The 17,293-nt window shown below is 47.7% G+C and overlaps 1 protein-coding gene and 1 pseudogene across 1 annotated transcript in view; both read left to right on the top strand.

Moving 5' to 3' along the window:
* The first annotated feature begins 525 nt into the window (after positions 1-525).
* LOC136637941 (5S ribosomal RNA) lies at positions 526-642 on the top strand (annotated as a pseudogene).
* Positions 643-8,817: 8,175 nt separating this feature from the next.
* RAB10 (RAB10, member RAS oncogene family) overlaps positions 8,818-17,293 on the top strand; it is a 49,195-nt gene continuing 40,719 nt past the window's right edge. Inside the window, exon 1 of the mRNA XM_066626758.1 lies at positions 8,818-9,473. Within this exon, the coding sequence (XP_066482855.1) occupies positions 9,347-9,473 (127 nt within the window). The 5' untranslated portion in view covers positions 8,818-9,346. The remainder of the gene's footprint in view (positions 9,474-17,293) is intronic.

Raw genomic sequence — 17,293 nt, 5'->3', positions numbered from 1 at the left:
GAAGAGCCGACAGGATCAGCCCAAAGGCCCATCTAATCCAGCTTCCTGTATCTCACAGTGGCTCACTAGATGTTCCAGGAAGCATCCTTTGCAAGGCAGGCCTTCCTCTCAACTGCTCATAGTGGTCACCAGTGACTGCTGCTTCTCTCTTGAGGATTCTGCACACTAGCTTTGATTGCCCCCAGGTTGTGGTGCCTGTGCAAGATCATGCAACTTAGTAGCAGGACCTCTTAAGACTCTGAGAAGTTTGGAGGCAGAATGTTCACTTTATGCACCTTTCTTCAATGTATGTTTTCACTGCAGCTTCTTCTGATGTCATGTTTTTCTTGGCTGAAGGGGGAAAAGCTAGTGACCTGTACAATTTGCTGCTTTTCTTCAGTGCTCTTCTTCTAAGGTTGTGCTCCCTTTGGGGACAGGGAACCACCAACTGATTCATTGTATTATGTAAACTGCTCTGTTGAAACTACTCTGTGAACTACTCTGGTACTCTTAATAGTACAAATAAATAAAAATAAATCACCTAGAGACAGCAGCTGTTACCCTGCACATGCCCAATCTTGTCAGATCTCGGAAGCTAAGCAGGGTCAGGCCTGGTTAGTACTTGGATGGGAGACCGCCTGGGAATAATGGGTGCTGTAGGCTTATACCATAGTCTTTCGAGACTGAAGGTTGCCAACCAACCAAATCACCTAGACCCTTTAACACCCACCATTGGGAAGTTGCAATTCAGAACCCACATGGTGTGCTCAACTTCCTGATTGTCATGATGTTTGCGCTTGCCTCCAGGCCTACAAATCCATACTCAGCTCTATTGGCTTCTACTCTGACAATTCCCTGATCCACTTACTACCTCCACAAGCATATTACTTCATATACAACCCTATACCAGGTTCAGTGAAGCAGTTCAATCCCCACATCCCCACACTTCACTAATGTAGACTTGTAAACTTTAAGAAGTTTTTAGAAGTCAAACAAACAAGATATTTTAAAACAATCCCTCTACCTTTAAAGAAGGCCAGTACAAGAAGGTTTTTAATAAATAAAACATAATAAGGTTTATTCTGGACCCTCCTTCAGTCTGTCAATGTCCCTCTTAAACTTCAGCACCCAGAACTGGATTCAGTGTTCTAGGTGGGATCTGAGAACCCAGCAACACCATTTCTTCTCTTGATCTGAGTACCTTACTTCTGCTGACACAGCCTAGAATCACATTAGATGTTCAGCTTGTTGTCCACTGATGGTGACTGTGGGTCTGGGTTTTTCACACGCAAGTCTAAAATTCCTCCTCCTGAAATCAGATAAACCTTCTATCCACTGTGCTGTCTTATTGTCATTGCCTATAAGGCCACCTTAAGAAAGCCAGGCTTTCTTAAGGCATGTGCCAGACTCTACCATAATCAACCTGAGAGGCAGACACTGCAAGACTCAGAACCTGAAGATCACAGCCAGTGTGGCGAGCGCCTGAATGTCAACACATGGACATTGGGCCAGGGTACTGGTGACTGGAATGGCTTGTGCTCATGACCCTGAGTATGCACCCTTTCTTGAAGAATTCTGTTATAACTTTAAGTTCCACAACCTGCGACCATAGACCTGAAAAATGCCTGGGATGCTATATGGTGGGAAAGACAGGATAAAAACAAAGAAATACAGTAAATATATAATTCCATCTAATTTCATTTATCTGGCATCTTTTCTCAGCCAGTTACCAGCACGGAGATAACATCACTCTTCCAGCATGTGCAATTAATGTGCTGGCTCCTTTGTTCCCAGCACTGCATGCTTTCTATTCACAGAGCGCTGATGTCACTCGTAAAAAAACCCGAGGCATCCTTGTTTGAAGGCTTACTTAAGGGGTGCCCTTTGCGAGGCTGGAAAAGCATCGGATGCTTGTATCTGACAGGCACCTGCATAAGGCTTGCTATCAAGTGATAGGGACACACACCAGGGACACACACCCTCTTCACGATTGCTTTGCAGTGGAGATGACAAGCAGGTGGTTCAGCGTAGCCTACTGGAAGAACTCCAGGAGAGAAGAGAATGTTTTCTGACCCACCAACCTACTGCCAATTGTCATGTCTGCACCAGCAGCCTTCCCTGGGGGTGTTCACATCTTGTCCCTCATTGTTCTTTCACACTTCCTTTCTCTTGGAATTCTTTCGATAATTAAAAAAAACAAAACAGTAATGCTGAAATATACAGACACAGAACTGCACTCCTCTCCCATGCACAGTGCTGGAACATGCAAACGTGGAGAGAGGATGCCCTGGAGATACCATGGTGCAATTTTGAAACAAGTGAAGATGTGCACAGAGACCCAAAGACAGAGACCAGACTGCTCTTGGCTGAGACTGTGAAACAGGTGAAGATGCACAAAATCAGCTTTCATTTTGGTTCACTCATGTATTGAAAAAGGTTCTCATAGTGAAGAAGCAACAGTGGCAGGACCAAAGCCAAGAAGACGAACACAGTGCCATGTTTTCCAAACCAAAGCAAAGCACGCTACAGTTTTCACTATTCAGGTAGGCCAATCCAGCACAAATTCACCTGCACCAATGCAGTGGTGCCAGCACAACTTATGCTGCATCCTGGGGGGGGGGGAGATTTTACATGCTGGTGGCGTTTTTGAGGTAAGGGGACATTCATCCCCTTGCCCTGGGGAAAGCCCTAGCTAGTGCAACAAAATAGCTGGCACAAGTCCGAGTAGATGTGTCGATGGATCAAGCCTGGGAAAGGGGATAGGATACGGCACACATGCCAGTGCTGCCAATTCCACCCCCTCCTGGGCCAGATTCACCCCTAGTCACCACCCTGCCCCACCCCATTACACCCCTTCCTGCCCTTCTCCACCCCGTCCAGGGTGGTTCCCTGCCCAGGTTCCTATTGGGTGGTTCCCTGTCATTACACCCTGTAATGTAACCCCATTACAACCCCTTCCTGCCCTTCTCCACCCCGTTTCACTCCTGCACAGCTCAGCACAGAACTTACCTGCTCCAGCATACACAGCTCCTCCTGGCAGGCCTGGAGCTGTCGCAACATGCTTTATGGACACATTTGTGACAGTGCACAACAGTGGGGCAGCTACTCTGCCAGTGCACCTGGAGGATAGGATTGTGCTCCCCAAAAAGTGCTTCTAGTTCTTTATGCATTTCTATGAGCGTTGGCAACAATGAGCTTGGGGGAGGCACCCTTAACAAGCTCTTGTGCAAAACAAAGCTGAGGGCATCACAGCCACAGATGGCAATTCAATTTCAGAAGCAAATGCATCATGTTGTGTTCTGCACCCACGTGGAGCTTGTAGCAGCCAGGCAGCAGACACAGAAAGCAACCTTGTCCCGACAACTGATAAAACATCAGAATCCTTCCAGGCAGACGTGCATTCAGGAGGAATAGCATCTTGACACACCTGACCTTCGCATGGCAATTACAACATGCAGAATAGAGCAATTAAACTCAATAAAGTTTCATTGGGTTAGCACCCACAGATGCCTCCTGCCCTTAGTAAATAATTGTAGCCTGGCACAATCAATTACTTTGACATTTGGGATACCATTAATGTGGCACATAAATCTCTTGGCATCTGAAAACACTTATCTTGTCCACTCCGACAGACAAGGTGAGACTGTTTCAGAAAAACCTTCCAGCAGATCTTTTTTCTGTAACCCAGGACTCAAACTACAAAGAGTGAGTGTTGCTGCAAAGGAGCTGGAGCTGGTGAGACCAGGTGGCTTCCCAGGCAGCTCTTAAAACAGCTGGTTTATGCACCAAGAGGAATCTGGCAGTATCCCAGTTATCCAGGATAGGAGGAAGCAGAAGGTCTCAATTCCTGGTACAAGCATCGAACCCCTTGGACAGCTCACCACCAGTTGTGGTACCAAGGGGGTGGGTGGGTGGGTGGGGGGGGGGTGGGTGTGTGTGTGTGTGTGTGTGTGTGTGACGTGCACGAGCTATGCGTCCTAATTCTCTGCCACCCCACATATTAAGCCACTGAGGCTTCATTTGGATTACCACAATGAGTAAGTCATGTCTGTATCTGACAAACTTTGACCTTGTTCAGGTCTGGATCAGAACAGCAACTTTCCTAGCTGAAACTAGAGTTCCAGCACATTTAGAGAATCTCCTTTTAGAGTTTCCATCTTTTTTTCAGGAGAGGCAAACTACCACCATCTAATTAGTGTCCCCTCCATCGAAGATGGATTCACACACACACACACACACACACACACACACCCCGTCCACTCAGCATCAGAGCCGCACATGGCTGGTGTCATGCTCCAAAGGAAACTATCCACATCCTCAGGTAATATAAAATGAAAAGAATTCCAAATAGTAGAACAAACAGCTCCCTGGGGGATATTAACAGACACTGCTAAGATGGAGTCCAAACTGTGGCAGATGTGAGTGAGACAAAGTGCCAAGCAAAATCACTGCAGCAAGCCACCAGTATTCACACAAAATGATGAGTGATCTAAATTTCCTCCACAATCACCATCCCCTTGCCCTGCAGTAAATACCAGGTCTAATATGTACCCAGCAACTTGCATTAGAGCCATAATCAATTGAGACATGCCCCTGGTTGTGGTGCATGGCAGCAGTGCATGGCAGCAGTGGCATAGCTTAGGGGGGAGTCGAAGGTACATTGCCCCAGGTACCATGCTTTTAGAAGATTTTAAAGGCCTCCAAAAGGCACTTCTAATTTTCAGCATAAACCAAAAGTGCCTTTTGGAGGCCTTGAAGACACCCCCTTAAGGTGCCCAGTATATGGGTATAAAGTGTATGAGGGTGTTAAAAATGGGGTGGGAGGAGTATGGGGTTTGGGTTTTTTGTGCTCTCGGATGCCAGATGCCTTAGCTATGCCATTGCATGGCAGTGATGAAATCCTGAGCTGCACCTACACTGGGGGCCTCAGTGTAGATACTGAAGTCCCCCAGTACTATCAGCCAAGAACTCCATGACACTGCTGAGATCATCCCAACCAGCTCTGGCAGGGAGATTATTGAGTAGCAAGGCAGGCGGGGTGAATCCCAATCCCATCTCGCCTCATCAGCATGATGGGAAGACACTCAAACCCAAGAAGCTGTTGGATAGGGTATCTGTCGAGGAGCACATTACCAGATTGATTTCCAGATACCTTTAAGCATAAGCTGAGGATTATTGTAACCACAATTATCCTTCACTTTATGAACATCTCACAAAATCAGGGATACAAATTCACCATTATTATAGCTGATCGGTTGCAAAGGCAAGGAGCTGGTATGGGCAAATGCAGAGTTTAAGGATGTCATCTTGGAACTTGAAGGACTTTGTTTCAACAACTACAAAACAATTGGCCAGAGCATGGAAAATGTTGGCTTGGATTGCCTGTGGGTTGATGCAGTCATTTGCACATCTAACAGTTAGTATAATTTTTGACTTAACAACAAGCCTGCTTAACTCAAACATTACATTTTGCACTGCTAAGAATGAACACAGTTAGGTTCTAATAAAACATTCAGTTTCATAAACTCTGACTTTTGTTAAAATTGACACAACTGTGTGTTGACTGACAAAACTATCTGGTTTTTTGGACATCTTTGATATTACAGACTTCCTTACAATAGGTAATCCTGCCCAGCCAGGCAGTCATGAATCATATATCTGCATGCACTGAAATAAAGCAATAGATAAATAGAACAAGCAGCAATGCTTCATCAAACCCACAATTCATTCTGCAGGAGGCTGTGGCAGAAGACCATTCAGAAATGATGACTGGTGTGAAATGTGAGCTGCATAGCTATGATCATGAACATAATACACTAATGCTGAGAAGGATGCACTGGCTTGCTAATTTGAGTCACTTTCCAGACACAATGCAAGTTGCTGGTTTCAACTGTTATACAAAGTGCTTGCATCTGGCATATTCTGAGAAGCTCCTTTTGCCAAGATCCACACCACTGCACTTCCAATGCCCAAGTCATTTTATAAGCTTGTTTACTTTTTTCTTGCCTCGTGTTATTCTATTCTCCCGGTTTTATCTAATAAGAACAAAAGAATATAAGAAAAGCCCCACTGGATCAGACCAAAGGCCCATCTAGTCCAGTTTCCTGTATCTCACAGTGTTGCACTAAATGCTTCAGGGAGCACACAAGACAACAAGACATAGCCTGCCTCTCCCACCTTTATCTAATAGGATTGGATCAGAGCACAGAGGGTGCCTCTTCCCAAACTGTGCTCTGTCCTCTGAGGGTCCTGAAGAGTGTTTCCCCTAAAGCCAACAGGGCACATCCAAGGGGCCCTTCTGGACCTCTATTCTGCCAGGGGAGAAATCCAAAATTTGATTCAACCTCTTGAAACGCCTTCCTGGGTATGAAAGGCAAATTCTGTCCCCTTCTCTGTTGCCAAAGCTCAAAGCAGAGGAAGGTCTACCTGTTGGACAAAGGGAGGTAGACCTTGTCTCAATAAGGAACTTTCCCACTCCCACCATTCTCAGACACTATGTCGAAAGTCTTAGGGCCCAATCCTATCCAACTTCCCAGCGCTGATGCAGCCATTCCAATGGGCATCCATCGCATCCTGCTATAGTAGAGCAGTCGTGGAGGCCTCTTTGGGGCTCCATCAGTGTTAGAAAGTTGGATAGAATTGGGCCCTTAGCATGGATAAAGAGAAATGGTCTTAATATGGATATGGATGGATGGATAACTGAAAGTATGGATAACTGAAAATCTTTACAGTGAATGTACTGATAAAGGAGTATAAATTCAAGTCATTGGGGCCAGATGAGCTGCATCCCAGTGTGCTCAAAGAACTGGCCAATGTTATCTTGGATCCTGTCTAAAATTTTTGAGAACTCCTGGAGAACCAGGAAAGTATTGGGAAACTGGAGTCAACCAAATGTCCCTATCTTCAAGAATACTCTCATCTTCAAGAGGAAAAAAAAAAAGAGGATCCAGGCAACTACTGACTACTCAGCTTAATGCTGATACATGAGAAGATGCTGCAGCAAATCACGACTTGGTCTGCCTGTGAGCATTTAGAAAGGACAGTGGTGATTGCCAAGAGATTTGGCGATTTCTTGTTCTATCAAGAAAACCTTCCAGACAAGCCTTATTTTCTTCTATGATTAAACAGCTAGCTTGGGGAGGTACTCTAAACATATCTGGATTTCAACAAGCTTTTTGACAAGGTTCTCCATGACATCCTGTTGGACAAGTTGATGGGATGTGGACGAGGGGCCCAATCCTATCCAACTTTCCAGAACCAGTGCAACTGCAATGCAGCCCTGAGGTAAGGGAACAAATGTTCCCATACTTCGAAGAGGCCTCTTTGACCGTATCCCCAACACAGGAAGCAGTGCATACCCATAGGCACAGCAGCACCAGCACTGGAGAACTGGATTGGATTGGGCCCTAGGTCAGCCATGTTTTTCGTGCCATGACCTCAGAATGGAAATGTATGAGACCTACACAGCAACCCAGAAGTTTTGCAGTGACACAATGACATCATGATGTTACAACCAAACTTGTCAGCGTTCACGTTATTTTTAAACGGGAAAAGCCCACCACTAGAACCTCTGCTCAGTGGTCTTCAGCCCACTCTAGACGCAGTGGGGGTTGTTTTCCCCTCCTCTGACCAGCCACTCACTACACCAACCAATCCCTTTCCCAACTTGCTCGTTCCCCACAGTTCTTTTCTCTGACTGGTGGGAGAACGAGACCAGCCAAAAGGAAATACTTTTTTACTCAGTGTGTGATTAACCTGTGGAACTCCTGGCCACAGGACAAGGCAAGGATGGCACACTTTCTGAAGGGCTCCAGCAAGGAGGCTCTGCCTCACCTGCCTCCCCACCCAGCACACATTCCTGCTGTGAGGTGCCCAAGAGCCCCATCCTATGCCTCTCTACTCAGAAGCAACTTCCATTACAGTCAACGGGGCTTACTCCCAGGAAAGTGCAGACAGGATTGAGCAGTAAGGCTGCAATTCTATCCACACTTGCTAGAGCGTAAGCTCCGCTGAGCAGACAGGCACAGCAATGGCCTAAGGCTGCAGCCCGCGTGCTTTCCCGGAAGTCAGTCCCGCTGCACACAACGGGGTTTACTTCTGAGTAGACGCGAATGCGCCTCAGCGGCGGTCCAACCTTCCCATTCTCGCAGACCCCCAGACCGTCCCCTCCAAAGGAGCCTCCGCCCCGGCCGTGCCCTGCCCTCGAGGGGAGGGTGGCCCGCTGGGCGGCAACGCCCGCGGTGCTTGCGGGGGGCCCCCTTGCTCGGCAGCCCAGGAGGCGCACCGCCCGTAGGGCAGAGCCGCTCGCTCGGAACCTCCTCGCGCCACCTCAAAGCCGCTCGGGTGCCCCTGAGAGGCGCAGCTCATTAGCATATGCAAATTAAGGGCGGTGCATTCTCGTTTCGGCCACAAAGGGCGCATGCACACCCCGGATTTCCGCCGGCGACTCCCCAACCGCCCGTCTCCTCGCGTCACCGCAATTGGCCAATCGCCATCGAAGTGTCTTCCCCCATTCGGTCTCGGGATTGGGCGTGAGTCTATCTAGCCCGGCCCACTCTCTGCTCCACAGGCTCCTCTCTACGGGTGCGTGATCGTGCGTGGAAGTTCGCGGCAGAAAGGAAAGAGAAAGGGGGCGGTCCTTCCCCGCCAAGCGCGTGCCCGGTTGCGTCACTTGGGCACGCCCCGATGCGATACGTCGCATGTCCCGCCGGTGTGCTGCCGAGGTCGGGCGCGCGCACGCACTCACGCACGACCCCGCGCCGAACGCTGAGGCAGAATTCTAGCGCCAGGGTTGAGGAAACCCCAGGAACTCCACCGTGCGCATGCGTTGAGGCGCGCGCGCGCGCGCGAACGGGCGAGCGCCCACCTGCGATCTCTGACGTCAGGCCGTGGCCCCGCCCCCTGGCCCGGCCCTCCTGAGCGTGAGAGAGAAAGAAAAGAAGGGAGCGGCCGGCCGGCAGGCCTTCCTCGCCTGCGTGCGTGCGCGCGTCCGCCCGCCCCGCGCCCGCCCTGCCCCCACCCGTCCAGTCAGTCAGTCAGTCAGGCCTGGCGGCGCGGCCTGCTGCTCCGCTTCCTTGGGGCGCGCGTGTCTGGCGGGCTGCGAGGGAGCCGAGCGGGTCGGCGCTGCCTGAGGCGAGGAACGGGGCATGCAGTCGGCCCTGGCCGCTGGCGACCCGTGAGACTCGGAGGCGGCCCGGCCTCAGCCCCAGCCCGGCTGCTCCTCGCTCGCAGGGCGGGCAGCCATTTTGTGCCTCCCTTTCCCCCTCTGAGGGCGGCCTGCGCCTCCGCCCGGGCCGGCTGGTGCGTGTGAGGTGCTGAGGGGGAGCTCGGAGGGCGGGCGGGCGGCCGGGCCGGGTGGGGCGGCCCCATGGCGAAGAAAACCTACGACCTGCTCTTCAAGCTGCTGCTGATCGGCGACTCGGGCGTCGGCAAGACCTGCGTGCTCTTCCGCTTCTCCGACGATGCCTTCAACACCACCTTCATCTCCACCATCGGTGAGGAGCGGCGCCTCCCGGGCACATCTACAGACCCTCCTCCGTGGGTCTGCTGGGGAGCAGAGACCTCGCTCGCGCTGGTGGGGAGGCTCTGCCTCACCTGCCTCCCCAGCCCGCTTTCAGCACCTGCCCCCTGTCCCACAATAGCTGGGGTGGGGGGGGCGAGAGTCACTTATTTGGCAGGGGAGGCAGAGCTTCCACAAAGTGCGTGGGTTGTGGGTGCTTGGGCACCTCCCACGGCGGTGGTGCTTTTTGAAGGACACTGGTGGGGAGGCTCTGCCTCACCTGCTTCCCCACCCACCACACAACCCTATTCTTTGGCCATCCTTGTGCTCTGCTCTGTGTTTCTGAATATGAGGCAGGCTCCTGCAGGCAAATCCCCTCATTCCCTAACCACACCTTCACAATGTCAACCAGAGTATGCCAGACCCCCCCCCCTTACTTCTTTCATTCCTTGAATTGACCTCCATGTCTTTCAAGCTTTCTTAGCCTTTCTACAGGCTTTTACCTGGTGTCCAGCTTGCTCTCTACTCGGGAACACCTGTACTTTCTTCAGCATAACGGATCTCATTGTGCTTTTTGTGGCGGTAGGATCCTCTCCATGCACTGGGCCTCAAACAGAGGAGCCGCTGGCCATGGAAACAAAATTGTTGGCCACTGACTGGCAATTTCTGATTTTCAGAACTGTCCGATTTTTGAATAGCATCCAAGAAAGCCTCATGGATGTCAGGACTGCTTAGTGAAAATGTGTGAGAAATGTGTTTTAGGCTTCACGGGCTTTGAAGATTGGGTGTCACTTTTCTCTGGGGCACTGCAGGTTTTCATGGCTGGAAATAGAATCATGGGTGTGGTGGACTTGTCGGAGACTAAGAGAGTAGTATCTTGTAGGTGACTAGCAAGGGTTTGCTTTGTTTAATGTCTTGACATTGCTGAATTTAGCAATGTCAAGTGTGGTTTAGTCTCCTTGAGTGGCTTCTCATTTCCAGCCTCTTCTTTGCATTTATCACATAATCAGAAGTTCTGGGCAAGAAATGCTGAATAGTGTGATCCCTATAATTTATGCAAATATGCTCTTAACAGTTCACCCAGTTTGGAAGTGCTTGGGGAAACCTATCTTGGTAGTCTTAAGCCCCCAAGCTTGTTTTTTGAATGAAAACTGAGACCCTAACTGAGCACACCTGAGTTCAGGTGTGCTGAACTCAGCTGAAACATAGGTACAGTACTATACTTTCAATATAGTACAGTACTATAAATATCAGAGGTATTTCTTGTACATTTATTTCAGATGGTAGCAGCTTGAACTGGTAAAGTCATAATGTACACTGACTTTATTCTTTGGGTATCACTGCCTACCAGATAATCAACTTCTGTCAAAATAAAGTAGTTCACATTCTCTGTTCAGTGTTTCTCAGACTGTGGGGTGGGTCCCACCAGATAGGTTGTGAGTCATTTTCAGGTGGGTTCCCATTCATTTCAATATTTTATTTGTAATATATTAGGCTTGATGGTACCAAAGTATATGAGTGCATTTGGGGAAATGTTACAGATGTGTTCTTTTAAGAAGCTGCTATGTATATACTTTTAACAATGATAGTAAGTGGGACTTACTCCTGGGTAAGTGTGGTTAGGATTGCAGCTTAGGATTGTTGAAAATTTTCCTGCTTGATGACATCACTTCTGGTCATCACATCACTTCTGGTGGGTCCTGACAGATTGTCATTCTAAAAAGTGGATCCTGGTGCTAAAAGTTTGAAAACCACTGCTCTATAGTCTATACATTTTCCCCCCAAGATTTCAAGTTGCAAGAAGTTTGATGTGGTCAGACCTCTCAGCTGAATCAGCTAGTTGTGGTGTTACATGAAATGGACATGATCTAGTCCACATATTATAGGACACTTGATTGCCATTTGGGCTAGATTACATTCTTATCTGTAATGCTTTGTGTTGTAGGTATTGCTGAGCAGTGCTGTTGCATACCTCCAGTGTTGTCCTGGCCTATGTTCTAGGAAGAAGGGTTGTGTTCTTTGTGGCCTCATTCAAACTCTAAGACTGGAAAGTGTTTCACTGAAGAAGAGGGCATAGGAAGGCAAGAGATCTTCAAGTATTTCCGAATCATTCTCTTTGAGGTGGAAGTTTTCTCTGTAAGATTTTGTGGAATCAAATTGCTTAGGAAGTATGTTTTGCACTGGTGGCAATAGTAAATATTTTGACTATCTTCTGTTTGGTTGAATTTGAGGCTTCTTTGAGTTTGATTATTGTCAAAAGGTTTCCAAGGTGATGGTATGTTTTTTAATCTATGTTCTGAAGGGCAGCAATTCTAGAGCTATCTTGTACAATATATTGCACAAAGATGAACTGGGGTGTTCCTTGCAGCATATGCTTGACAGGGAGATACAGCAAGTTATTTGTCCCTTCCAGTGATGATACACACATTGGTTGAGTTCGCTTAAAGGATGAACTTTTCTGTGTCTACCAAAGTGATGTGCAGTGTGTGTGGAAGCAAGAGTTCTATAGGCCCTTAAGCCTGACTCTTGCTGTAGTATAACCTTCTGTCAATGAGAGCTGGGTTCATGAGATGCACACAGATGGTGACTTTCTTACTCTGTTAGTTTTCATATGGGTACAGTTAACTTAATTTGCTGCTGGCAGTTGCATGTAGACACCTGTCTTTTCTGCTGTATATTTGGACTGTAATCTCTGACACACCCAGTTTTCTTTGTAAAGAGTTTACGTGGCTGCAGTCTTATGTTGGTTCGGAGGAGTGCCTAGGCTTATAAATTGCACTTGAGATTATACAAGTGGTTCTTAGCAACTAGGGGAAGTTTTACAAGCAATTTACCCTTTGGGGGGGCACACGTAATCAAGGATAGTTGCCTTGAATTTTTTTGGAAACGTTAGGCAGTGTCATTTTGAGATCCACCAATGTAGGCCCTGGTGCAATAGCTATTGTTAGCGCTAGAAAAAAGCATCACAATTTCTCTAGCACCTGTATAATGCAAAGTTGGGGTAGCAACTGCAAGTTGATCCTCTCTGGTCAACCTTTGACTTTGTCTCTGCCATAACCTTAAGCTAGGCAAGGCTCTGAGCCACAGCTGCAATGGGCATGATCATACTTTTTTTAATCTCACAGAGATGTTGTAGGTGCAGTAACTTGGTAATACATGCAAAATGATTTACCTACTCAGTAAGCACTTATGGAGATGCTAAGAATTACTGCTATAGAAAAATTTCCCTGGAAGAAATGTGGCTGGAACGCCTAACATTACTCATGAAATGTCTCAACATAGCTTGTTGCTGCTGGTAGGTGGGATCAGGATACTTGTTCTTTCTTCTTGTATTTCTTGGCACTTCAGGCTTTGCATTAAACAAGTCTGAACAGATCTGCTCATTTTGAAGTTGGGCAAAACTTTGGAAGAGCCTACCTGATTTTAGCAAGGTTTGAATTCCTAGGCTTCCATATCGATCTGGTGCAGTGATTACACACATTTCTCCTTAGGAGGGATATTAGATTTTCAGCATGAAGAGTGATGGGCATAGTGCTTTTTGGCAGTATTTTGATGTACCACCTAGCTGGCCATTTTGTTATTTTTAGTTGTGGACCAGCTCATGCTTGAAAAGTAAATTACAGAGGGGAGGACCCATGACTTCAATGCCCAGACTAGGTTTGCTATAAATAACTCCAGTGAAATCCCCAAGTCATCATAAGTTCCCAGAATAGATAGGGAGTCTGTCTTCAAAGGCTAGATGTGACTTTTAAAGCAGTCCAAGACAATTATTGTAGAGGGTATGTGTGAGTGACAATGGTTGGGTCAACCATTCTCATCGTGCACGAGTAGGTTAGCATTTGGTTTGCTTATATTAAGGTGGGCTCTTGAGAATCTACCTTTGCTCCACCTGATTAATATGAGCTTCATTTCATCTGCAGCTGCCCTCTTCAAAAGTGCATGTGGTGGTTACATGAGGAGCTGTTTGAGTTCATGTGCCATGGAAGCATGCACATGCTTTTGGAATGTTTGGGTATTCATTTCCTATCTGTTATAGAACTGCTCACTTGGTGCAAATGTTTTTTGTTGACAGCTGCTGAAACACGCTGGATTTATCACTTTGCCTAGCTTCCCATTCAGAAATTATATTAGCTGCTTCATGGTATTAAGTTATTGGGCTGGCTGAATTACTTGAGACTGGATCTTGACTGCTGTTATTTCCAGATACTCTGTTGGCTGGTATTTCTAGTTAGTCTATTGGCTCCACCAGCACACTTAACATAGAATGTAGCGTTTGTGAATAAATAACTCTAAATGTTCCGCTGATTGTGGCACCTATTAAGCACTTCTCAACAAATTTTGAGAGGCTACCTGTGCTTGAATGATAGGACAATTGGACTGAAAATGAACACAGTGAGATAGATAGCTGAACAGCTTTGAAGGAGCTGTATCTGTATCCTTCATTCCTAGAATGTATAGCTGCAGGAAGCTGTTTGGATAGCAGCAGTGCTTCAGACAGGATGATTTTCTGTGAGGGCTTGTGGCACTGGATTGAAAATCTAGTGGAACTGTGCTTAATGCAGTAAACAAGGTTTCCAAAGTAGTTATAAACTCTAGGCAGGGATGCCCAAACCCCAGCCCTGGGGCGACATGTGGCCCTTGAAGACTCCCAATCCAGCCCACGGGGAGCCCCCAGTCTCCAATGAGCTTCTGGCCCTCCAGAGACTTGCTGGAGCCTGTGCTGCCTAATGCAACTGCTTTCAGCATGAGGGCAACTGTTTGATCTCTTGCATGAGCTGTGGGATGAAGGCTGTCTCCACTGCTTGCTGTTTCATGTCTGTGATGCAGCAGCAGCAGTGAAGCAAAGTCTGGCCTTGCTTTGTGCAAGGCCTTTTATGGGCCTTGAGCTATGGGCCTTGGGCCTTCATTCATTCATATAAGTTCCATCTCTAATATATTGATTTATGTAAATTTATTCAAATTTGAAATGTAAATTAATTCCTTCCCCCCCCCCCCCCGGCTCCCAACAGAGTGTCAGACATGATGTGGCCCTCCTGCCAAAAAGTTTGGACACACCTGACTTTGGGTATTGGGCTGTATTGTTAAAAGACTAATGTTTTAATAATGCCACACCTCAATATTTTTAGGTCTTAATTTTAAATCTTTTGATCCCAAAGCGCTCCCAAGGCAGCTTGTAAGTCTGCAAGAGGAGTACAAGAGCAAAATTTTGTAGTTCCCAAACTCCAAATCATTCACTTCTACCTATTAAGACTGAGGTAGTCAATTCCTTTGTGTGTGACCAATTTTTTTTCCTGTTTTTTTATACATAGCCGCTGCCTCGGCTTCTTGGGGGCCACTGAAGATGCTTTGTCTGCAGCAGGCTTTATTTAATGTTTCATCTCTCTTAGAGAATGTACCATTGGCTCCACTTCAGTGCTGTACGGGGGGGGGCACATTTGCAAGTGCTCCCAGGTGGCACGGCTAGGGGAGCAATGACTCTACCCACTGCCTCCCCCAGAGGCATTCTGAGGACCAGAGAGACTGCGCATGGCCTCCCTGACTCTGAGAAGGCCTGCAGAGGGCCTTTAAAATGTCACTTCCAGTTTTTGACTGAAAACCGGACATGATATCCTAAGGCCTTGTGGGGGGAGCAGCACCTCCAGGCATGCTCCCAGGCAGCACAGTGGCTAGGACAACCACTGCTCCACTTCATTTCATAATAAATTCATAATAAATTCCATTTCATAATAAATATATTCTGGATCACACTGTTAAGTTGTAGCAGTCATTCAGCTTCCAGTCCTCTTGGCTCTATTTTCTTGTTTCTTCTGTTTTTAATCCTCACTTTCAGTTTTTCATTTTACTTCATTGTACTACTCATAGTGAAAGTAAGCCATTCTCCTGCCTTGCCCCACCCGGTTTCTGGGCAGGAAAGAGTGAGTGTTCCTATGCATTATGCAGCTTCTTTAGGAATCCAGGCTCTCTTGATCTCATTAGGAAGCTTTTTTGCACTCTCTGTCTTCGTCTCGGTCTGATTTCCAACTGCTGCAAATCTTGGGAGTTCACAAAGTACAGTGGGCCCTCTGTATCCCTGGGGGTTTGGTTCTGGGAGTCCCTACGGGTGCTCAAGTCCTGGCACCTATGCTCCATCCTGGCGTACCCTGCAAGACTCACCAGTTTCCAGCTGAGTTGGGAGTGGCCACCACCATCCTGAAGAGGAGAGGGTGTGGAGCTATCCAGTGGTGGTCGGTGGCAAGGCTGTGGTAGCACTGTCTCCACAGTCGCTGCCCTCTGCTGTGGGAATGGAGCCACCGCAAAGAGCAATCCAGCTGGCTGCTCTTTGCTTTCCTTCCACTGCCCTTCATAAAGAGAAAGCAAAGAGCAGCCAACTGGGAGGGCAGCGACTGCAGGGGTGGAGGTGGCACTTGCTACCTCAGCATAAGTTATGTTCTTGCATCCCAACTTTCAGTTGCTAGCTGAGTTGCCAGAAGTGCATATGGGGAAGAGTGTAATACACCAGTACTGGGCAGGAACAGCATTCCCTGCCTCCTTTACACTTCTCTATCCTACACATCACTGCACACAAGATTCCAGCTTTAGCAGTTGGGGCAAAGTGATGGTGGTCCTGGACTCCAAAGTGGCTCATCATAGTTATGACATTAAATCTGGGCTGTCAATATTAACTGTAGTGGTGGACTTGGAAGCAACTATTCTTGCATCTGAAGGCCTATAGGATCCTGGAACATGTTTCCCACATTGATTACATATGTTTCCTTTCCTTGTAATGCTTTCTGAAAGTGACAAAAAAGTATAGGGGTTCCTCATTATTCGGGGTAATGGGGATCAAAAAATGGACCTGGATATTTATCCATGGTTAGTGGGGACTTTTCTCCCATGATAAATAATGAGATAGGCTCTGATTGGGACTGGAAGATTTGAGAACCTCTCAGTACTTTTTAAATACACTGCTCAAAACAATAAAGGGAACACTTAAACAACACAATGTCACTCCAAGTCAATCACACTTCTGTGAAATCAAACTGTCCACCTAGGAAGCCACACAGATTGACAATCAAGTTCACATGCTGTTGCACAAATGGAGTAGACAACAGGTGGAAATCATAGGCAAGTAACAAGACACCCCCAATAAAGGAGTGGTTCTGCAGGTGGTGACCACAGACCACTTCGCAGTCCCTATGCTTTCTGGCTGATGTTTGGGTGACCTTTGAATGCTGGTGGTGCTGTCACTCTAGTGGCAGCATGAGGCGGAGTCTGCAACCCACACAAGTGGCTCAGGTAGTGCAGCTCATCCAGGATGGCACATCAATGCGAGCTGTGGCAAGAAGGTTTGCTGTGTCTGTCAGTGTAGTGTCCAGAGCATGGAGGTGCTACCAGGAGACAGGCCAGTACACCAGGAGACGTGGAGGAGGCCGTAGGAGGGCAACAACCCAGCATCAGGACCGCTACCTCCGCCTTCGTGCCAGGAGGAACAGGAGGAGCACTGCCAGAGCCCTGCAAAATGACCTCCAGCAGGCCACAAATGTGCATGTGTCTGCTCAAACAGTCAGAAACAGACTCTATGAGGGTGGTATGAGGGCCCGACGTCCACAGGTGGGGGTTGTGCTGACAGCCGGACACCGTGCAAGACGATTGGTATTTGCCAGAGAACACCAAGATTGGCAACCGTGCCACTGGCGCCCTGTGCTCTTCACAGATGAAAGCAGGTTCACACTGAGCAAATGTGACAGACGTGACAGAGTCTGGAGACGGCAGGGAGAATGTTCTGCTGCCTGCAACATCCTCCAGCATGACTGGTTTGGCAGTGGGTCAGTAATG

The sequence above is a fragment of the Tiliqua scincoides genome, chromosome 1 (assembly GCF_035046505.1).
Source record: "Tiliqua scincoides isolate rTilSci1 chromosome 1, rTilSci1.hap2, whole genome shotgun sequence".
In the NCBI taxonomy this organism is placed as follows: Eukaryota; Metazoa; Chordata; class Lepidosauria; order Squamata; family Scincidae; genus Tiliqua; species Tiliqua scincoides.
Note: the sequence above shows the minus strand (reverse complement) of the source record. Positions and strands in the feature narration are given on the sequence as shown.